The sequence below is a fragment of the Bufo bufo genome, chromosome 7 (assembly GCF_905171765.1).
Source record: "Bufo bufo chromosome 7, aBufBuf1.1, whole genome shotgun sequence".
Taxonomy (NCBI): domain Eukaryota; kingdom Metazoa; phylum Chordata; class Amphibia; order Anura; family Bufonidae; genus Bufo; species Bufo bufo.
In genome coordinates this window covers 185,235,661-185,258,992 of record NC_053395.1, presented here as the reverse complement: position 1 = coordinate 185,258,992, position 23,332 = coordinate 185,235,661, and the positions used below count along the sequence as shown (strand labels likewise).

The 23,332-nt window shown below is 40.5% G+C and overlaps 1 protein-coding gene across 3 annotated transcripts in view; it reads left to right on the top strand.

Annotated features, from left to right (window-relative positions):
• Positions 1–23,332, top strand: part of MAP3K20 (mitogen-activated protein kinase kinase kinase 20) — a 232,839-nt gene that overhangs the window by 126,116 nt on the left and 83,391 nt on the right. For 2 of the 3 annotated variants that reach the window (XM_040441937.1, XM_040441938.1), the window contains exon 11: positions 9,246–9,381. In XM_040441937.1, coding sequence (XP_040297871.1) covers positions 9,246–9,381 — 136 coding nt within the window. Of the gene's footprint in view, positions 1–9,245; positions 9,382–21,133; positions 22,240–23,332 lie in introns of those variants that run through there. The other variant, XM_040441939.1, reaches the window with a different exon arrangement.

The window sequence follows — 23,332 nt, the reverse complement described above, 5'->3', positions numbered from 1 at the left end:
TTTTTACTATATCATTTATTTTTCTGACTATATCATTCCAGTTCAGACTTGCACTAGCATCGTGTTTCACTCAGTCCTTTATAAGAAACAATGAACTAGCTCTAATTAAATAAATATTTTCTATATACTATCGGAGGTGAATTGGTTATTTTTTTTTCACCGTAAAAAAGGCGGAGGGGGCTCTTTCTTTATGTTTTTACCTTTCATTGTGTAAGTAATATTTAATGAGGATTCACCACCGTCTCAGCCTTTACTTTGGTAAGATCAAACCTTTCTGCTGTTCTGTGCTTCTGTAGCGAATCTGTCTTAAGTGATAGGTGGCCATCTATCTGGTTTTGTAATATTGACAGCGGAGAGGCATTTGCCAAAAAAAGTAGGCTTGCTCTGGGCTTATATAAAGGTCAAAAGAACAGTATGTAGAATTGAAACCTGAGATATCAAAATCTTTGTATAAAAAAAATTTCATCTTCTCATTTGATCAGATTGCTTAGATCCTTATTTCTGGAACAATTCCCATCGCTGGCCGCCTACCGGTTGCCAGTGGGGTATATTTTAATTCCTAGCGGTAACCCAATCTATATTTCTGCATTGCCTGATAAAAAAATATTGGCCTTTGTAAAGGACATTTTTTTCTTTGTTGTAGCTATGAATATGTTACCATGTGGTCTGTGTGTACTCTTGTCCCACTTTTATTGCAAAAATAAAAAGTAGAATAAAAAGTCATTTTTCAGGGCTTTGACCAAATATGGAATATTCTCTCGCCCCAAGCGAAATCTGAGAGCAGAAGAAAAGGTGTTTATTTGAGTCCTATAGTTTTGTGTTTGATGCCCTACAATGTAAAATATCATCCCACCTGCAATAGTTTTAATAGGAATGCCGGATTTGAAATGAAATGTCTACTGTGAAACACATTTTAACAATATCAATCTAAAATACCTAATCCACATTACTTAATATTAAGGGTAGGTTCTCAAGCAGGACTTCTTAGCATCTGAACAAAGAGAATTGTCAAGGACCAAATAAAAAATATTTTAGATAGAGATGGTGAAGGTTGGTAGATATATACTTATAAACCTATTCTCAGGCTATAGAAAGCATTAGCAGTTAGTTAGATCAGAGATCTTAGATATGCAAAATTTCAAGTACAAATGATATATGTGAAGAATGGTAAGAAGCGTGTAAAAACTCCACACGAATATTTTGTAAATCCATTATTTAATAGATCCAAGAGAATGAAGATTCAAATTACTTAATTACCAGCTACTTTACTTAGATTAGGTCTTTTCTTGTCATCATTACATTACTTAGATTAGGTATTTTCTTGTCATCATTAGTTTTCCCAACTAAACTGTTTGTTTGCCACCTCACCCACCAATAGTCTAAACCTTTGAGAAGACCACCTGTGATCTACACTATTTTGTATTAGTGACTTTTTTCAATTCTGATTAAAGATGAGCGAATCGACTTCGGGTGAAACTTTCGAAGTCGATTCGAGAGCTCCGTACAGTATTAGAATGTATTGGCTCAGATGAGCCGAAGACTTCGGGTAATAACTTCAGACATTAATTTCTACTGTTAAAAACCTTTTACCACTTGGATACTTCGATTACTTCGGTAAAAGGTTTTAACAGTAAAAATTAATTTCTGAAGTTATTACCCGAAGTCTCGCGAAACTTCGCAAAGTAATAACTTAGGCTCATCTGAGCCAATACAGTCTAATACTGTACAGAGTGCTCGCTCTGTACAGTATTCTAACAAAGTTTTATTCAAATCGACTTCGGATGTTTCATCCAAAGTTGATTTGCTCATCCCTAAGGCCTCATGCACACGAACATATTTTCTTTCCGTGTCCGTTCCGTTTTTTTGGCGGACCATATACGGAACCATTCATTTCAGTGGGTCCACAAAAAAAACTGAAGTTACTCCATGTGCATTCCGTTTCTGTATGTCCGTATTTCCGTACTGCAAACAAATAGAACATGTCCTATTATTGTCCGCATTACGGACAAGGATAGTACAGTTCTATTAGGGGCCAGCTGTTCCGTTCCACAAAATACAGAATGCACACGGACGTCATGTGTATTTTTTGCGGATCGCAAAATACATACTGTTGTGTGCATGAGGCCTAATTCTGATATATTCTATAGTGTGTGTGTGTATATTATATATAATGCATTCGGAAAGTCTTCACTTTTTTCACATTTTGTTATGTTGGGGCTGTCATGGACACTCCCGTGCCAGGAGATCAGATAGACTGGCAACACGTGGGTTAATCTGAATGGTTCCTTGTGGATCATTTTTGTCTGTGTTGTTTTGGTAATGACCACACCTTTGGCAGGTGTTGTTGGTTTGGTGATTTAACTTCCCCTATTTATTACTTCTTACCCCTTTTGGAGATGTGGTTTATAGCTTTAGTTTCTGGACTCTGGGCTAGCTGGTTGTTGGATCTCGGTTGAGCTCCTGGCGCTGCCTTTGCTCCATGTGAAGTTAAGTGTCGTCTTCCCTATTTGTATTTTTTTTGTTATATTTCCCTGTCTTTTGTATCTAGGCCTGAGGGATACTGCTGTTCATCTTTCTGGTGGAGGAATAGGTTGTCTCAAGTACTGTCACTATACCAGGGCCCTACAGGGTGTGTTAGGGCTCTAGGTTCCTGTGTATGAACTTTTCAACCATCAAGGTCAGTTCACACTGATAGTTAGTCAGGACTTGGATTAGTGTTAGGTGAGCTTCTCCTTTACCCTAGTTTCCAGGCCTAGTTCCTATCCCCTTTCCTCCTCTGCTCGGTGTGTAGTTTCCCACCCACACCGCATCCGTGACAGGGTACTTTAGCTTAAAAAATATATATATATATATATATATATATATATATTTTCCCCATCAATCTGCACTCAATAACCAATAATCAGGAAGTGAAAACAGAATTTTAGAAATGTTAGCAAATTTATAAAAAAAAGAAAAACTAAAGTTTTGCATGGACATAAGTTTTCAGACCCTTTGCTGTGACACTTGAAATGTAGCTGTGGAGGCATCCCATTTCTCTTGATCATCTTTGAGATGTTACTATACGTTAAATTGGAGTCCACTCGTGGTAAATTGAGTTGATTGGACATGATTTGGAAAGATACACCCATCTATATGAGGTGTCACAGCTGACAATGCATATCAGAGCAAAAACCAAGGGATGAGGAGGAAAGAACTGCAAAAAATAAAAGAAATAGACAGGGGAGAAGGGCCTTTGTAAGAGAGATGACCAAGAACCCAATGGTCACTCTGGATGAGCTCCAAAGATCCCATGTGCAGATGGGAGAAACCTCCAGAAGGTCAACCATCACTGCAGCATTCCAACAATCTGGGCTTTATGGCAGAGTGGACAGAAAGAAGCCTCTCAGTAAAAGACACATGAATTTGTGCAAAAAAGCACCTCAATGATTTTTAGACTGTGAGAAACAAGATTCTCAGGTCCGATTAAAACCAAAATTGAACCTTTTAGCCTCAATGGCAAATATTACAGCTTATGAACGCTTTTTGTAGCCAGCCAAGAGTCTTTCAATTCTTGTTTGAGGGATTTTCATCCATTCTTCCTTGCAAAAGTCTTCCAGTTCTCAGATTCCTGGGTCGTCTTCCATGCACTGCTCTTTTGAGGTCTATCCACAGATTTTCAATGGTGTTCAGATGCGGGGACTGTGAGGGCCATGATAAAACCTTCAGCTTGCACCTTTTAAGGATTTTGAGGTGTGTTTAGGATCAATATCCATTTGTAGAAGCCATCCTCTTTTTACCTTTTTTTTTTTTTTTTTTACAGCTGGTGTTATGTTTGTTTCTAGAATTTGCTTTAATTTCATTGAATCCATTCTTTCCTCTAACCGTGAAATGTTCCTCGTACCAGTGCAGCAACAAAACGCCAAAGCATGATTGATCCACCCCATGCTTAATGGATGAGATATTCATGAAATGTTGTGCCCTTTTTTCTCCTAACATACCTTTGCTCATTGTGACCAAAGAGTTCTATTTTAACCCGATCGGTCCACAGGATTGTTTCCAAAATGCATCAGGCTTGTTTGGAAGTTATTTTGTGGTAAGGACGTAGGAGAGGTTTTCTCCTTAACCACTTCCCATCCGGGCCCTTTGCCCCCTTCCTGACCAGGCCAAATTTTGCAAAACTGACATATCTCACTTTATGTGGTAATAACTTTGGAACACCTTTATTTATCCAAGTCATTCAGAGATTGTTTTCTCGTGACACATTGTACTTCATGATAGTCATAAATTTGAGTCAAAATATTTCACCTTTATTTATGAAAAAATCCCAAATTTACCCAAAAATTTGAAAAATTCGCAATTTTCTAAATTTCAATTTCTCTGCTTTCAAAACAGAAAGTGATACCTCATAAAATAGTTATTATTTAACATTTCCCATATGTCTACTTTATGTTGGCATCATTTTGGAAATGTCATTTTATTTTTTTAGGACGTTAGAAGGCTTAGAAGTTTAGAAGCAATTCTTCAAATTTGTAAGAAAATTGCCAAAACCCACTTTATAAGGACCAGTTCAGGTCTGAAGTCACTTTGTGGGGCCTACATAGTGGATACCCCCATAAATGACCCCATTGTAGAAACTACACCCCTCAAGGTATTCAAAACCGATTTTACAAACTTTGTTAACCCTTTAGGCGTTCCACAAGAATTAAAGGAAAATGGAGATCAAATTTTTAAATTTCACTTTTTTGGCAGATTTTCCATTTTAATCAATTTTTTTCTTTAACACATCGATGGTTAACAGCCAAACAAAACTCAATATTTATTACCCAGATTCTGCGGTTTACAGAAACACCCCACATGTGGTCGTAAACTGCTGTATGGGCACACGGCAGGGCGCAGAAGGAAAGGAACTCCACATGGTTTTTAGATGCCATGTCCCATTTGAAGCCCCCTGATGCACCCTTACAGTAGAAACTCCCAAGAAGTGACCCCATTTTGGAAACTAGGGGATAAGGTGCCAGTTTTATTAGTACTATTTTTGGGTACATATGATTTTTTGATCATTCATTATAACACTTTATGGGGCAAGGTGACCAAAAAATTGGTTGTTTTAGCACAGTTTCTATTTATTTATTTTTACAGCGTTCACCTGAGGGGTTCAGTCAAGTGACATTTTTATAGAGCAGATTGTTACGGACGTGGCGATACCTAATATGTATACTTTTTCTCATTTATTAAAGTTTTACACAATAATAGCATTTTTGAAACCAAAAAATTATGTTTTAATGTGTCCATGTTCTGAGAGCTATAGTTTTTTTATTTTTTGAGAGATTTTCTTATGTAGGGGCTCATTTTTTGCGGGATGAGGTGACGATTTTATTGGTACTATTTTGTGGGACATACACGTTTTTGATCACTTGGTGTTGCACCTTTTGTGATGCAAGGTGACAAAAATTGCTTGTTTTGACACAGTTTTTTTTATTTATTTTTTACGGTGTTCACCCGAGGGGTTAGGTCATGTGATATTTTTATAGAGCTGGTTTTTACGGACGCGGCAATACCTAATATGTATACTTTTTTTTATTTGTTTCACTTTAACACAATAATAGCATTTTTGAAACCAAAAAAATGATGTTTTAGTGTCTCCATGTTCTAAGAGCTATAGTTTTTTTATTTTTTGAGAGATTTTCTTATGTAGGGGCTCATTTTTTGCGGGATGAGGTGACGGTTTTATTGGTACCATTTTGTGGGACATACGCGTTTTTGATCACTTGGTGTTGCACCTTTTGTGATGCAAGGTGACAAAAATTGCTTGTTTTGACACAGTTTTTTTTATTTATTTTTTACGGTGTTCACCCGAGGGGTTAGGTCATGTGATATTTTTATAGAGCTGGTTTTTACGGACGCGGCAATACTAAATATATCTATTTTATTTTATTTTTTCTATTTTTTTTTTTTTTATTCCTTACTTGGGATTTTTATTTTTTTTTACATGTGAACCTTTTTTTTATTTTATTTTTTCAACACTTTATATTATTTTTATTTTATTTTACACTTTTCGTCCCCCATAAGGTCATACAAGACCTCTGGGGGACATTTACTTCACTTTTTCTTTTTTTTTTTCACAGTTGATTTCTCCTGTAACTGGGGCTGAGATAGTAGCCCCAGTTACAGGACAAATGCACCCCTATAGAGGCTGTACAGCAGCAATCCTGCGCTGTACAGCCTCACAGCAGGGCTGATCGAGGTCTCTGAGAGACCTCACACAGCCCCTGCACTCTCCGGTCCCGGCGGTCACATGACCGCCGGGCCGGAACAGGAAGCGCACAGCGCTTCCTGCTCTGCAGACACAGCGCTCGGTGAGCGCTGTGTCTGCAGCGATCGTGAAGGCAGGGACACCTGGGCACTGTCCCTGCCTTATCTCTGGGTTGCCCTGCTGTCACTGACAGCGGGCAACCCGATCAGCAGCTGCACGATTAGCGTGCAGCTGCTATTTCTGACAGGACGTTTTAAAACGTGCTGTCAGAAATAGACGTCCACCCATAGGACGTTTATATCCTATGGGCGGACGTGAGGCGGTTAAGACTCTTCCATTAAGGCCATATTAGTGCAGGTGTTGCTGAACAGTATAACAATGTATGACAACTTCAGAGTCTGCTAAATCTTTCTAAAGGTCTTTTTCAGTCAAGCAGGGGTTCTGATTTGCCTTTCTAGCAATCTTACAAGCAGCTGTCTCTGACATGTTTCATGGTATTACATTCCTTGTCTAGACCATAATTGTTCCTGTTAACTACCATTTCATAATTACATTTCAAACTGAGGAAATGGCATTCTGAAAACACTAAAAATGTTTAGCGTTTCTGCATTTCAAGACCCATAACATTTTTATTTTTCCACAGAGCTGCTTGAAGCTTATTTTTGTGGGATGATTCTGAAGTTTGTATTGGTACAATTTTGGGATGCATACAACTTTTTGATCAGTTTTTATTCCCTTTTTTCCGAGATAATTGAACATACACAGCAATTCTAGCATTGTTTTTATTATATCCACTGTGTGGGATAAATAACATTGTGATTTTACAATTCAGGTCTCTACGGTCCCTATGGCAATATCAATTAGGGCCCATTCAGACGGCCGTATCACTTTGCTGATCCGCCGGATACCGGCCGTGTGCGGACTGCACATGGCCGCAACCATAATAGAAAATGCCTATTCTTGTCCGCGATTGTGGACAAGAATAGGACATGCTCTATCTTTTCTGCGGAGCCGCGGAACGAACCACAGATGCGGACAGCACAGTGTGTTCTGTCCGCATCTTTTACGGCCCCATTAAAATTAATGGGGAACGGATGCGGACTCATTCATACGGCTGTCTGAATGAGCCCTTATGTGTATTTTTCCATAATGTAGCATTTTATAAGGTATATATATTTTTACTCAATTTTTTATTTCTTAAAAAAAACCTTATTTGATCTATTTTTGCAATTTACAGTTTTTCCATTTTTATACTCCCACTTGCCATATAATAAATCTTTAAATCCACTCTTTTGATAGAGGTTCCTCCAATCCTGTCCATCAGAGCAGGAGCTTGACCTGTCCAGCTATGACAGTATACTTGCACTGCCGTAAAAAAAAAACAAAAAAAAACATAGCCCTCTAGATTAAAGGCGTTATCCTATGATTATTGTAAAACAATGAAAATAATACATGCTATAGTACATGCCAACCTCTTTACAACAAAGCTAGAACCAGCCCTGTACCTCACATGGATCCAGAGATCTCCCCATTCATTGCTCCAACTGTATACTGCAGTTATTTCAAGCTGGCAGCTTAGGGGTGTGTCCTTTCTCAGAGGTATGTTCTTTCTGCTGCAGTTGGTAACAGGTAAAGGATGAAACTGAGTATGTGCTTCCATCTCTGTGAGCAGGACAGAGAAATTTAGAAAAAGAGCAAACAGCAGGTGGCGCTATGCAGATAGATTTCAGTGAATACCTTAGTAGTTATAATACATTTTAATTATGTGCAGTTACAAAAGTATTCAGATCCAGGTGCAGGTTTGTACTATAGAATATTTTTTGCGGGGTTTTGCGTTATTAATCTGCTTTTTGACAAGCTTGTGGAGGACCTCTTTAAATTTGGTGTAGGATCTCATGGTAGAGTAAGGCCTCTTTCACACGGACGAGTTTTCCGCGCGGGTGCAATGCGTGAGGTGAACGCATTGCACCTGCACTGAATCTGGGCCCATTAATTTCTATGGGGCTGTGCACATGAGCGGTGATTTTCACGCATCACTTGTGCGTTGCATGAAAATCGCAGCATGCTCTATATTGTGCGTTTTTCACGCAACGCAGGCCCCATAGAAGTGAATGGGGCTGCGTGAAAATCACAAGCATCCGCAAGCAAGTGCGGATGCGGTGCGATTTTCACGCATGGTTGCTAGGAGATAATCGGGATGGGGACCCGATCACTATTATTTTCCCTTATAACATGGTTATAAGGGAAAATAATAGCATTCTTAATACAGAATGCTTAGTAAAATAGGGATGGAGGGGTTAAAAAAATATATATTTTAACTCGCCTTATCCACTTGTTCGCGCAGCCCGGCTTCTCTTCTGTCTTCTTCTTTGATGACCTGGGAGGAAAAGGTCCTTTGGTGACGTCACTGCGCTCATCACATGATCCATCACCATGGTGACGGATCATGTGATGGACCATGTGATGAGTGCAGTGACGTCACCAAAGGTCCTTTTCCTCCCAGGTCATCAAAGAAGAAGACAGAAGAGAAGCCGGGCTGCGTGAACAAGTGGATGAGGTGAGTTAAATTATTTTATTTTTTTAACCCCTCCATCCCTATCTTACTAAGCATTCTGTATTAAGAATGCTATTATTTTCCCTTATAACAGAAAATAATAAAATCTACACAACACCTAACCCAAACCCGAACTTCTGTGAAGAAGTCCAGGTCTGGGTACCAAGCATGCCGATTTTTCTCACGCGCGTGCAAAACGCATTAAAACTCTTTGCACTCATGGGGGAAAATCTCGCATTTTTCCGCAACGCACCCGCATCTTTTCCGGCACGTCACCCGCAACGCCTGTGTGAACCCAGCCTAAATGTCTCTTGATCCTAAAGGCCCTTTAGATCTGAACACAGTCAAATGCTGTGTGAGTGTCTGAGGGGAGGTATGAAGTTCATATAGGCAAAGCAGGTTGTACATTATACAAATGTGTAAAATAACATTTCTGGTGCCTTATTCATTGTGCAGATGTGAAATTGAAGAAACACTGGAGAGGCTGAAGAAACTGGAGCGAGACTTGAGCTTTAAGGAACAAGAGCTGAAAGAGCGAGAGAATCGTTTAAAAATGTGGGAGAAAAAGCTGACAGAACAGTCTCACACTCCGGTAGGTGATTTATCGTCTACAAATCACATTTTTCATTTGGAACATTTAGCTGAAGCTTGGGCCGTCTAAGACACAGCCACCCAGCATGCCATATCACCTAAAACCCCAAAATATATGCATGAGCCAAGTGGTCGGCACTGAATGTCTCTAGCCATGAATGTTCAAACGTTCCAATTGACAAAGGTCAAGAAAAGGCATTGTCATTCATTTTGACCTTCCACATGTGGTTTGGAAAGGGTTAGCAAGATGAGCCAAGTGTATACTACAGGTAACAGCAAGCAGGACAGTGGTGGTGAACATTTTTGGAAAGGTACAGTAACCCAAACCACAACAGCCACGTTCCATAAGAGTGGCAGTCGTGGGATCCCCAAAAATAGCAACAACCATAAGCCCCCAAAACAGTTATGGCCACAGAACCCTAAGTAACAGCAACATCCCAGGGATTCTGACCCTTATAACAGTCATAGGCAAGGGCCAACATACCTCCAATAACAGTGACAACCAGGTTGTCGCCCAGTGCGCAGAATACCTTGAGGAACCTGGTGACAGCAGGAACTCTGCAGTATAAGCGGACTATCTCTCGGTGATACCATCTCAAACGTATTTACTCTTCTCCACAAAGTCTTGGTGCATATTGTGTGCCACGGGTTCACCTCCTGATATACCGTAGGAAATTTCTGGCTAAAATTGGAAAAGCAAATAAAGACTTGCCATTAATGATCATAGGTCTCTCTGACAGCCACTAGGGTTAAATCCCTCAAACATCTATGTGTTAAGCGCAGTGGTTCCTTTTGTAATGGGTTCAATGAATAGAGATTTTGCAAGTTATTTGTGCCACAAAAAAATTTGACCTTTGAAATTGTTTGACATCTTCTTACACAACCCGATTCTGGCTCAGCTATTGAATCAAGCTAGAAAAAGGCATTGTTTGGATACTCAAACAAGTCAGATAGTTTTGTACATATAAGCTCATATATTCACTTGAATTATAAATAATGATTATGTCCCTATAAGATTTTTTTGTCACGATCCCAAATGTTCTGACTGGATTTTGGAGTAAGGTGAGACATACAGTATGTGACCATCTTTTCTGCAGCTGATAGATACTAATGCTTGATGCTTGAGAGGTCTACTTATCTGATTTAACACTTGCTACTGAATGCATGGGTTTTAGCACACAGTGAGTGGTTTGTATTTTCCACAGGTTCTTCATTGGCACTGCATGGCTTCATAAAACCTAAAAAAATATTCTATTAACATATTTTTCCTGACAATGCCTGGATATCATGAGAATACATACAATATATGAAATCAGATGACATTGTCGTTTTCCAAAAAAAAGCTTTTCAGATACTAAGCCCCCAATCACCTGCATAGACAGATTTAAAAGATGACATGCAGGATACCTACAGGAAGAAAATGCAATGCAACAACACTCTGCAAACCAAATAAAGTACACAAATATCATAGTAATAGTAAATATTCTAATGATAATGCTACGCTCATTTAGTAAATTTGAGATTCTTAGCAAATATATTTTGTACAAAATTATTTGGGCCCGTCTGCCAAACGTCAAGGCGATCTCTGTAAGATGGGAATCTAACACTAAACGATACCTGTTATGAGCCCTCACGGCCACTTTAAAATTCAAGGAATGCAGGTTCCAATATGCATGCTGAGCTCACTCTGTACCTTTCCTGGTGCCAGACGGCTTCCAATGAATGCAATGAGAGTCCACTCTATACCTCTCCTGGTGCCAAAAGGTTTCCAGGGAGAGCAGGCTACAGCTTTAGGCCTCATTCACACGGCTGTTGTTTGGGTCCGCATCCAAGGTGCCGTTTTGGCGGCTCGGATGCGGACTCATTCACTTTAATGGGGCCGCAAAAGATGCGGACAGCACTCCGTGTGTTGTCCGCATCCGTTGCTCCGTTCCGTGGCCCCACTAAAAAAATATAACATGTCCTATTTTTGTCCGCGCTTTGCGGACAAGAATAGGTATTCATATTGAAGGCTGTCCGTGCCGTTCCTCAAATTGCGGAACGCGCACGGACGCCATCCGTGTTTTGCGGATCTGCGATTTGCGGACCGCAAAACACACCACGGTCGTGTGCATGAGGCCTTATACTTACATTAATTAAAAACAGCCTATGTGGCAGACAGGCTGGTCAGGGGTGCAAGACTAAGTGGGGTCAGTCAGCACATCCCAGTGCACGCTGCCATGGCTAAATACACAAAGGAAAAAAATGCAATGCAACAGCACTCTGCAAACCAAATAAAGTGCACAAATATCATAGTAATAGTAAATATTCTAATGTTAATGCTACGCTTATTTAGTAAATTTGAGATTCTTAGCAAATATATTGTTATGTTCCCTTCTTACAGAGATCACCTTGACTTTTGGCAGAAGGGCCCAAATAATTTTGTGCAAAATATATTTGATAAGAATCTCAAATTTACTAAATAAGCGTAGCATTAACATTAGAATATTTACTATTACTATGATATTTGTGTACTTTAATTGGTTTGCAGAGTGCTGCTACATTGTATTTTTTTCCTTTGTGTATTTAGCCATGTCAGTGTGCACCTGCGCATTGGGATGTGCTGACTGACCCCCTTTTCCTTGCATGCAGGATACCTACAGTCACCAGTAGAGGGATATCAATAGCTTACTGTATACTCTTTATAGATTGTACTCAGCATGTTAGCTGATATGCCATAAATGTCTGAAAGATGCAGGGCCACCGCCAGAGATGGTCTGAACAATGGAATCAGCAAAGTGGACTGTGCTACACTGTTTCCTTAGCTCCCATACAAGTAAATAGAAATTACAGAAACAGCGTAGCACAGCAAGCTACACTGCCCCCCCATTCCCCCATAAGTTAAAGAGGACCTTTCATCTGTTTTACTTATAGGAGCTAAATACCTATACTTGCTGATGCTGCCGCCCATTTTCTTTTCTTTTTTTTTAAAACATCGCCCCTACACCCCGCTGCGCCCGCCTTAAGTTTTCGCGCTCAGTATGTAAATACTGAGCATCGGTACAGGGAGGAGGAGACGCCAGGGTTTCTCAGTGGGCGTCTCCTTCTCCCTGGCTGTACCACGATCCAATCACATCGGAGAGCGTCACAGCCAGGAAGGAAAAACCTACCTGGCTGTGAAGAAATGCATGTCAGATGCCTCTGCGTTTCGTGTGCAGTTTTTTTGTCTCGTAATTATTCAAAAAAAAAAATTTCCCCTCAAAAAGGAAAAATCTCCTTTCTCCGGCTCAGAATTGTCTTATTTATCAAATGAATTAAAAATTGAATATACAGGCAAGATCGAACCTTTGCTTGGTTTTGTTATGGTGCAAGCTGAGCCGATCAAGGGTGACATTTATTGGGATATTATCACTCTGTTATGTTCTGCCAAGACGAGGATCTCAGGAACTTTTTACAAGAGAACTATAAATTAATTGGCTGACCTGCCTGGCAGCTGGTAGTGATGTGTGACCTCCGTTTCAGCTTCTAGATCATTGAAAGGAGGCAAGTCACATTGTGTTCCTTGCTTGAGGGAATAAATAGGGTTGTACTTACAAGAAGCATGAACACATCACAGGATGAAACTGTCGAGTGTTCAGAAATGGACTAGATTCCAATTAAGCTGTGCAAACCCTTTCTGGGCATATAATGACCCTGTAGGGGATATGGACTGCAGCATAACAGTTTTACAACTTCAAAACCCAGTGCTGCTTATGATGTTCCACAGTGGACGTAAGATTATGGCTGCCACATCCTTCACTTTATTTGCTTGTTAATCACAATGATTAAGAGTGGATTTTTTAAGTCAACCGGTTCACTTTTCTTTTTGTTAATTTTCGCATACCTTGTATATATTGATATATTGTTTTGTGGAAAAAATTCAGTATATGCATAATATATCCAGCCAAAAGCAGGAACTTAGAAAAGAGAAGTCATATCTATCATTTTATATTTTTTCTCCTTTTATGAACCTTTCCTTATTCTGGCTTCCAGAACTGCATTGACAAACCTGAACATGTGTCCGTACCCTAATTTGGCATTTATTAATGTAAATCTCTCTTTATTCAATGTGTAGGACTGGAGTCCAGTAGGGCCTACTTACTGAGTAGGACTGCCCACTGGACGCCGAAGCCTGAAATAAGCATTGATTTAATTGAATGTGACAATTTATATTGATATCTTTCCATTATAATAATATATAGTATAAGGGGCGTAGCTAAAGGCTGATGGGCCCAGGTGCAAGAGTTCAGGTTACCTCAGTGCTTTGTGGCAAGGAGCAGGGGAGAATACAGCCTTCATGCTACCCGAAGCAAAAATTGGAATGGCATCCCCAATTTCTTAACCTATCCCCTTCCCTCCAGCCAGAAGTGTAACTTGAAGATTCTGGGCCCTAGTGCAAAATCTATGACAGAGCTCTACCAGCATGCACTTTCTATAATACTGGTGTTTTCTTATGCGGCACAAGGATCTTTGGGCCCCCTCAGGCTCCTGGGCCTGGTAGCGACTGCTACCTCTGCATAGCTACGCCTCTCTATAGTATATATATGCTCAGCTTCTTCTGCTCCACATCATGTTACCTGCAGATTACACGCCAGGTTCCACATGACAGGTTCCCTTTTAGTACCTCTGTCACCAAAGTTGGGCAGATTCCAGAGCCCATTAGACATTGGGAACCCATGAAGCATGCATAAGGTACACATGGGGCCCACTGTAAACTTGTCACAAAGACCCCATGTACACCTAGAGCTAGCCATTTGTTATTCTATATACAGTATAACAAGCCATCACTCTCAAAATGATGTTTGATGCTTTTTCATAATATTTAATATGTCAGTAATAAATGATAGTCTGGTAGACAGCCCTGCACAGAACGGTATAAATGGTTATAGTACAAAACTGTCATAATGTTCCCTGCAGACTTTTATAGAAGAGCTACAATAATAATTAATTAGGACACAATGGTGCAATATAGTGTACAGTATGTGTCAAAACACCCAGGTTCTGGAATAAATGCAGTCACTAGAATAGGATCTAAAGATAGCCGTATCCCCCTTATCCATGGCAGTGTGAGTGTCTCCCCACACAATGTGACGGAGGTGTGCGGTCAGTCACCAGGTTTCCCAGTTCCTGAAGGAGGGGGGGTATTGTGAGCCAGCACCAGGAGGAGGCTGTGTTCTTCATTTATGCAATGGGACCCCTTCCTCTCTGTTTACTGTGTTAAAGGGAACCTGTCACCTCCATTATAGTGCCCTCACTGAGAGCAGCATAGTATAGTGACAGACTCTCTGTTCAGGTATATTCACATACAACAATTTATTACTATAAATTTTGTAACTGTCAGAGGCTCAGTTCCTGAGGTATGATACTTTTTCTTAATATGCACATTAATTAGGCCTTTGGTGCAATGAGGGTGCCACCATTGCTCTTGTTGCACCCAAGCTCCACTCCTTTCTGTGGCTAGCCCCTCCCTCCCTGGTTGCTCTGCCACTGCCTGGCCCTGTCAATCAAAGCAACTAGGGAGGGGTTGGCCACAGAAAGAAGTGGCGCTTGGGTGCAACAAGAGCTATGGTAACTCCCTTTATTGCACCAAACACCTAATTTGCATATTAACTTGGGAACGGCACCTTGGATCAATAAAAGAAAGACAGCATTTTAATCATGTGAACCACAGATATATCTCTATCCAAACAGTTGAATAGGGAGGCCGCTGCTGACAGATGCCCTTTAAAAGACGATCTATTAACCTCGAGCCAAAATAGCATTTTTTCTATGTATTGAAGGCAGCATACTAGTCCAAGCATAATTTAACCTTTGAACTCCATTTTGCAGTTAATTCTGTGGCTTCACTGTTGAAATCTCTCGGCCTTCGAGGTTGCAGTGCCACGTGTGTTGTCCTTATAACTGATGTTTGAAAAACGAATTCTGCTACTGCAATATAGGAGCTCAGCTTAGCTATGAAAGGGATATTCTCATCACTTCTCCACAGTGCCGATTCTGCACCCCAGCACCCTGGTTGCACAGGGAGTTCACATGAATGTAGCTGCAGTCACTTTATACTATGGGAATACTTCTTTAAGTGTATTTCTGTCAACAGACTTCTTGCAGGTTCAACCTGGACTAAAATGCAGTCTGTAACTCAAGAGCGGCAATATGTAACACAATGTGTAAGAGTTGCTCAAATTTATATGCAGTCACTGTACTCCGGCCCCGCCGCTCCAGTGCTGCACTATGCAAATATAAAATGTCTCATTCAATTAAAAGTGATTAAACATGCCCCCCACTTTTAATATTACCGTACACCCTAACAGCTTCTGTAGAATGCAGGCAGGCCGGGCGGGCGGCAGCGAAACTCCCTGATGTCACGTGCCTGCACCGCCTACTTTATGAATGAAGCAGGCGGCGCAGGCACGGGACGTCAGTGAGTGACGCGCTGGCCACCCGGCCTGCCTGCGTTGTACAGAAGCTGTACGGTAATATTAGGAGTGAGGGGGCATCACTTTTAATTGAATGAGACATTTTATAGTTGTATACTGCAGCACTGGAGCGGTGGGGGGGGAATCTGTGGATGACAGTTTTATGGGGAACATCTGTGGAAGGCACTGTTAAGGGGTGGGGGTCTGTGGATGGCACTGTTATGGGCTGGGGGGGTCTGTGGATGGCACTGTTATGGGGTGGGGGGTCCGTGGATGGCAGATATATAACAGTGCCACCCACAGATCCCCCATAACAGTGCCACCCACAGATCCCCCATAACAGTGCCACCCACAGATCCCCCATAACAGTGCCATCCACAGATTCCCCATAACAGTGCCATCCACAGATCCCACATAACAGTGCCATCCATAGATCCCCCATAACAGTGTCAGCCACAGATCCCCCTGTAACAGTGTCCGTCACAGATCCCCCCCCCCCATAACAGTGTCCGTGACAGATCCCCCCCCCCATAACAGTGTCTGTCACAGATTCCCCCATAACAGTGCGTCATCAACAGATCCCCCCATAACAGTGCGTCATCCACAGATCCCCCCATAAAAGTGCGTCATCCACAGATCCCCCATAATAGTGCCATTCACAGATCCCCAGTAATAGTGCCATCCACAGACCACCATTAGTTCCAAACCCACCAAAAGCACACCTTTTGGTTAAAAATATTTTTTTTCTTATTTTCCTCCCCAAAAACCTAGGTGCATCTTATGGGCCGGTGCGTCTTATAGGGCAAAAAATACGGTATACTGTAGTTTATGGTTGTGAAATATGAATCTATTAAAAAGTTAAATGACAAATTTACCTCTACCACAAAAACTATCTGCACTGAAGATTAATTTTCAGAATAAAAATTCATTGAGTAAAAACAATCCACTGTGTCCTGATACAAGTGTGTAATTATGGCAGTATGAAGCTGAACAAAAGTACACGTAAAGTTTCCAGCGCTGCGATCGCTGTGTAACCCTGGGAGAGGCACATTGATTAGAGCGAACGGCTTGATTACTATTCTCTCATAAAATGAATTAATTAGTGAAATTGATGCTCTGGTACATTGAAGTATGTAAAAAGGTGTCCAGTTAGGATACGTCTGCACAGCCAGTTTGGCCGCGACAGGTGTTGTGTGACCAAAGATCACAGTGTAGCGGTGCTGCCAAAGGAATGAATGAGGTCGCAGAGCAACTCGCACATTTGCTGCGACACACGAATCACAAAAAATCTTGGAGTGTTGGTTATATACCCTTAGAGAATTAGGTTTTGAACTAGTCAGGTTATTTTAATGTCTTTTTTATGTGCAAAAAGAAATGGGTGTTTTTGCCATAAACATAATATATCCCATGCAACCCTTTTAAGGGTTTTCTCCAAAGATCGGGGTGAATTTGTGACATCACATGACCATATAAGCCAATCATACCACAGGTATCTCTCCTATATACTGGAATTCGGGATACCAGGTTATATTCTATCATGCCAGGAGTTTCCTGACCACGGAATTGTGCTTGTGTTTTGGCATCACAAATCTATCAACCTCTGCTTTACTGAACAGGAGTGTGGGATACTTAACATATCTTTGCCATGATTCTGGGACAAATCCTAACGAGATTTTAGAATTTATACTTTAAATTAAAGTAGATGGGATGCACTTAAAATTATCTTCTGATACTTCACATTGGAAAATGTGTCTGATTTAGGACTGCCACTGATTCTGTTTGGAATAAAATATCATCATCAAGCACTGGCCCATCCGGGACATTGATGGCATATTACCAGGAGATAGGTGCAGGTCCCACCTCTGGGACCTGCACCTATCTCTGACATTGATGCCATATCCTAGCAATATACCATCAATGTCCAGATAGACCAACTCCTTTAATAGTTTGTCTCACCATAGACATTGGTGGGATATTACTAAGATAAGCCACTAGTATATGTCACCAATATCTGATTGGCATGGGTCGGAGCAGTTGGACCCCTGCTGATCAATGGCTGCCCATGTAACATGCTGAAAAAAGCTAAGAAAGAGTACTTCTGTCGCTTTGTTCTAGCAATTGGTAGGATCAGATCATGACTCTGACACTGTCGCTTATGATGAGACATCCCCTTTACACTCATTTGGCACTGACATTGAACTTAAGCCATTGATTTGAATGACCCTTTGCTGAGAATGTCACAGACTTCACCAATTTGATATGGCCACACATATCTGAAGATATGTTGACTTTCCCTTTAAAAAAACACCCCTTCCTGTGTAGTTGTTGAATACTAATATTAGGCACTATAATAAAACGTTAGGCAAAACTGCTGTAAATAATATTGGATAAACAGTGGGTTATTCATTCATTATTGACGTGTATCAAATCTCTGTTGTCCCAGTTTCTCAAAAAGATTATCTTGATAAGTATTCCCAATTGCGCCTGTCTTGCATGACCTGCATGGTGTGTGTGTGTAATATGTTGACACCAAAATGTAATCCATTAATACCTTGCTAACATGTCTTACCCATGTATTTGATAACATTGTCCATGTGTTTGGCTTCAGTTGTTCAAATAAAATTTTCCAATTGCTTGTGACTCCTACATTTGTTTTGATGAAACACCATTTATATCAATAGTGAAATAGTAGAACTTCAGGATGTTTTTTTTCTAGTATTACAGAAGGAAAGAGGAAATATACATCATTAATCTTAAATATTATATTAAAAAACCTAACTGGTAGGGATCGACCGATTATCGGTTTTACCGATATTATCGGCCGATATTCAGGATTTTGACAGTTATCGGTATCGGCATCTATTTTGCAGATATACCGATAACGTATTGGGAACAAGGATCGCGCTGCTCTCAGCGCTCTCTGTGTTCCCTCAGCAGCACAGGGGAGAAGGAAGCAGTGTCTCCTCCCCCTGTGATGCTGCTGCCGCCAATGAGAGGAGAGAAGACAAGAGGAGGGGAGGGGCTGTGGCCACTGCGCCACCAATGATGTTGACTTACTCATTTATTCAAATTGAACAGGAGGCGGGAGCTGGCTGCAGAATCACATAGCCGGCTCCCGACCTCTATGAGCGGTAGCTGCGATCTGCGGTAGTTAACCCCTTAGGTGCCGCGGATCGCAGCTACCGCTCATAGAGGTCGGGAGCCGGCTATGTGATTCTGCAGCCAGCTCCCGCCTCCTGTATATGAATAAATGAGAGATTTATGTTAATTGGTGGCGCAGTGTGGCCCCCCAAGTATTAATCATTGGTGGCGCAGTGCGCCCCCCACCCCCGTATTAAAAACATTGGTGGGGCAGTGCGCCCCCACCCCCAGTATTAATCATTGGTGGCGCAGAGTGCCCCCCCCCCCCACTCAAGCCCCCCCAGTATTAATCATTGGTGGCAGTGGCCACAGGATCCCCTCTCTCCTGCTCCTCCGATCGGAGCCCCAGCAGTGTAATCCTGGGGCTCCGATCGGTTACCATGGCAGCCAGGACGCTTCTGAAGCCCTGGCTGCCATGTTCAGCTCCCTGCTGCTGTGTGCACAAAGCACAGAGCAGCAGGGATAGTGTGAGATCCTATTCACCCTGATAGAGATCCATCAGGGTGAATAGGACAAGGGTTCTAGTCCCTAAGGGGGTTAAAAGTTAGTAAAAAAAATAAACACCAAAATATTAAGTATAAATAAAAAAGAAAGATTTACAAAAAAAAAATACACATTAACAATAAAAATATTCATTTTCAGCAGATGTGTGTAGGATTTTTTTTTTTCAAAAATGAAATTTCACAGAATATCGGTATAAATTATCGGCTATCGGCCTGAAAGTTCACAAATTATCGGTATCGGCCCTAAAAAATCTATATCGGTCGATCCCTACTAATTGGTATCAGTAATAAGCCCTCCTAAAGGGGTATTCTGGTACCTATAAGTTATTCCCTATTTAAGGGATTGGGAATAACTAACTCATACCATACCCTCTGCACTTTGATTGACAAAATTATGTTTAATATATGCAAATGAACCTCTGGGAGCAGCAGGAGCGCAGCCATTAGTCCTAGAGGTTCTGCTCTCTCTGCAACTGCTGTGCCCTCTGCACTTTGACAGGACGAGGCAGTGTACATGTCATCACCCCTGGCCCTGTCAATCAAAGTACAGAGGATGCATCAGTTGCAGAGACAGCAGAGCCTCTAGGTGTAACGGCAACGCCCCCTTTGCTCCCAGAGGCTCATTTGCATACATTAAAACATAATTTTTTTCATCAATACGAGCACATTTTTCTCAGGAATGCTTCAACATATGAACATGGGACTAACACAGATGCCTTCAGCTGCCAAGCGCACATGTAACAGGTGCCCTTTAAGCATATCCAACTAAATGCAGCAAACCATACTCTAGAGCAGGCCACAGAAATATGATAAATGCCAGAATAAATATTGCTTATTCCTACATTCACATACATAGTAATTAGGGATGAGCGAATTTCATATTTTGAAGTTCGTGTGGTGGTATTTACTGAATTGCGTTATGGATTCCGTTACTACGGACCATAACACAATTCCATGACGGAATGTATAACGTTATTCATAGAGGCATGTCGTCATAATAGAAGTCTATGACCTGCATAACGGATCCGTCCGTCCTGCATAACGTAAACCGGACAGATCCTTTATGCAGGCCATAGACTTCTATTATGATGGAATGAATAACGGAATGCTTCGTTATGCATTCAGTCATGGAATTGCGTTATGGTCCGTGGTAACGGAATCCATAACACAATTCAGTAAATACCCCCACACGAACCCGCACACGAACTTCAAAATATGAAATTCACTCATCCCTAATTACTATGTATGTGAATGTAGGAATAAGCAATATTTATTCTGGCATTTATCATATTTCTGTGGCCTGCTCTAGAGTATGGTTTGCTGCATTTAGTTGGATATGCTTAAAGGGCACCTGTTACATGTGATCAGAACTCTTGATGACCATTTACTTCATGATTATTCTACATACTTTTTAGTTTTTTGTATTCTCATTATCAAATCTTTTCTTTTTTTCCTCATCTAAAATATTTTCTCTTTTAATACATTTTTTTTTATAGAAACTCAATCAAAGACGATGTGTGTTATCTACTTGTATCTTGTTTTTGATTTACTAATTATTTTACTTTCCATTTACTGCCAACTAATCCAGATTATTTATGGATCCTTTCATTTATATTGATTTTAATGTTTCCCTTTTTCCTTCTGTCCTTTCCTTTCCTTTATTTTTTTGTTTGAATAGCTTTTTTTTCCTATTGCTCCGAGAATTTCTCAGAAGTGTTTCTTTGAATCTAAAACAGAGGAGTCAAACAGTGCAGAGATGTCATGTCAGATCACAGCCACCAGTAACGGGGAGGTAGATAACATGAACAAAAGCCTACAGGCCATGATGAAGGGCTTCGGGAATATGTTCGACATGGGAGTTGGAGGACCTGTCCTGCATTCTGGAATGCAAATTAACATGCAAGCCAAGCAGAACTCCAGCAAAACCACCTCGGTCAGGAAAGGAAAGAAGATTAACATGACCATCGGCTTCAGTGATTTTGATTGGTCAGATGACAGTAGCGAATGAAAACACATAGAAAATGAAGTCATACGTTGTTTTTGGAACTTTTCGTAATGTGTGAATCACAGAGCCAACCAGTTTTGGCTTTTGTAATAAAAAAAAAAATCTGCTCTTGTATACACACTTTTTTAGGTCAGTTTTATGTGAGAACTTTGCTCATATGTTGTTGTATTTTGCTTTTATGTAGTGTTCAACTTGAAACATTGTTATTTCTTTAGAAACAAAGAGATATTGTATCTGTTTGTGATATCCAAATTTAAAATTTCGAGTAATTGTTGCCATTGTATGGTTGTGTTAACAACGTTGTCTGGCAAACACCTAAATGTTGGCTGCAGTTTAAATGAAGCTTGTATATTTACATTTTTTGCCAATAGATTAACTTTCCGAGCCTGACTATTCTGCTGAAAACGTATTATTTATTATGGTGTGAGAACATGGCTCTACTAACACTTCCATGGAGGAATTTTATATTTATTGCTCTGTCTGATCACAAACTAGTCTTCTGTGGCACAAGATGAATATATCTCAGCGCTTTCTATTAGGTTCCATGTTGCCAAAATACAAACACATTGACATGGCCGGAGATACGTCGTTTGAGAATTGTAAATATATTTTCTTTTTATAGTTAGCCATAAAGGTTAGGTCATTTTGAAAAAATGTAAGGACACAGGATTTACTTGGACCTTTAATATTTCTCATTTTCCTAAATAAATATGACACAGGAATGGGTCTAGATTTATGTCACGGTCATGTAACTACCATTAAAAACAATTTCAGTGGGATTTGTGGTGGTTTTCTTTTTGGATTAAAGTTCTCAGTATATTTTTAAATGTTTTCTTTGTTATTATGGAACGTTTAATTGTATAATGAACCATTATGCACCTTTCCAATTTAATTTGTGGTTTAATTCCGCACCATTTCTATGATCTTTGTTTGTGGTAAGTGAATGGGAACACTGGAGCAGATGTACTAATAATGTTGGGCCAGAACCCCAACGTTAGGTGTGCCATAATTTCAGTGCAAATCAGTTTAGACAAATTTACTGTTGATTTATGCCAAAAGAACAAATGATTGCGCTTAGCAAAAACACTTGTCAAAAAACATTGTTGGGCCATAAAATGCTCCAGGTTTATTACTGGCCAGAATACAGACCTAAAATATGCCACCCAAGAGGTGGTATAGAGAAGGCAAGCATCTAACGTGCTAAAGAAGTGACAGTGTTATGACACCACATGCTCCATTGTACTAAATTTTGTGCATCTTTTGACTGCCACTTCTGAGCTCATGCTGCATTAGGGTCCATTCACACGACCGTGTCCGTTTTGCTTCTATGTGCTTCCTGGTCCTTGCCACAAAAGACAAGACATGTCCTGTTTTTTGCTGCAACTTGCGGATCATGGACTCATTGATGTCAATGGGTCCACACAGTGATGCAGCATGCACACAGTTGATGTCCGTGTTTTGCAGTCCGCAAAATGGACACTGTAGTTTGAATGGACCCTAAATCTAAGGTCTAAATTTTACAGAATTTATGCCCCATTATTTACATCCGAAGGCTGAAGAGTGGTTCAGAACTCATACGTTTCAGATCCTGGAGGATTACCTAAATACCATACAGTGCAGCAAACTCAGCAGTAGCAAGTATTAGGTTAGGATCGTCCATGTGTCCATTCACTGAATGCAAGTATATTAGAAAGTTGCTTAAGTATTCATTATGCATACAGTTCCATTTAAAGACCTGTCACTTCTCCTGACAAATATGTTTGCTTGCATCCTCCTTGTAAACATTTTCATATAATTCTGTTTACCATTCCTCTGTTATTACTTCTAAAAAGTTTATGAATGAATTGCTGGCAGTCTGCCATAAAGGTTCAT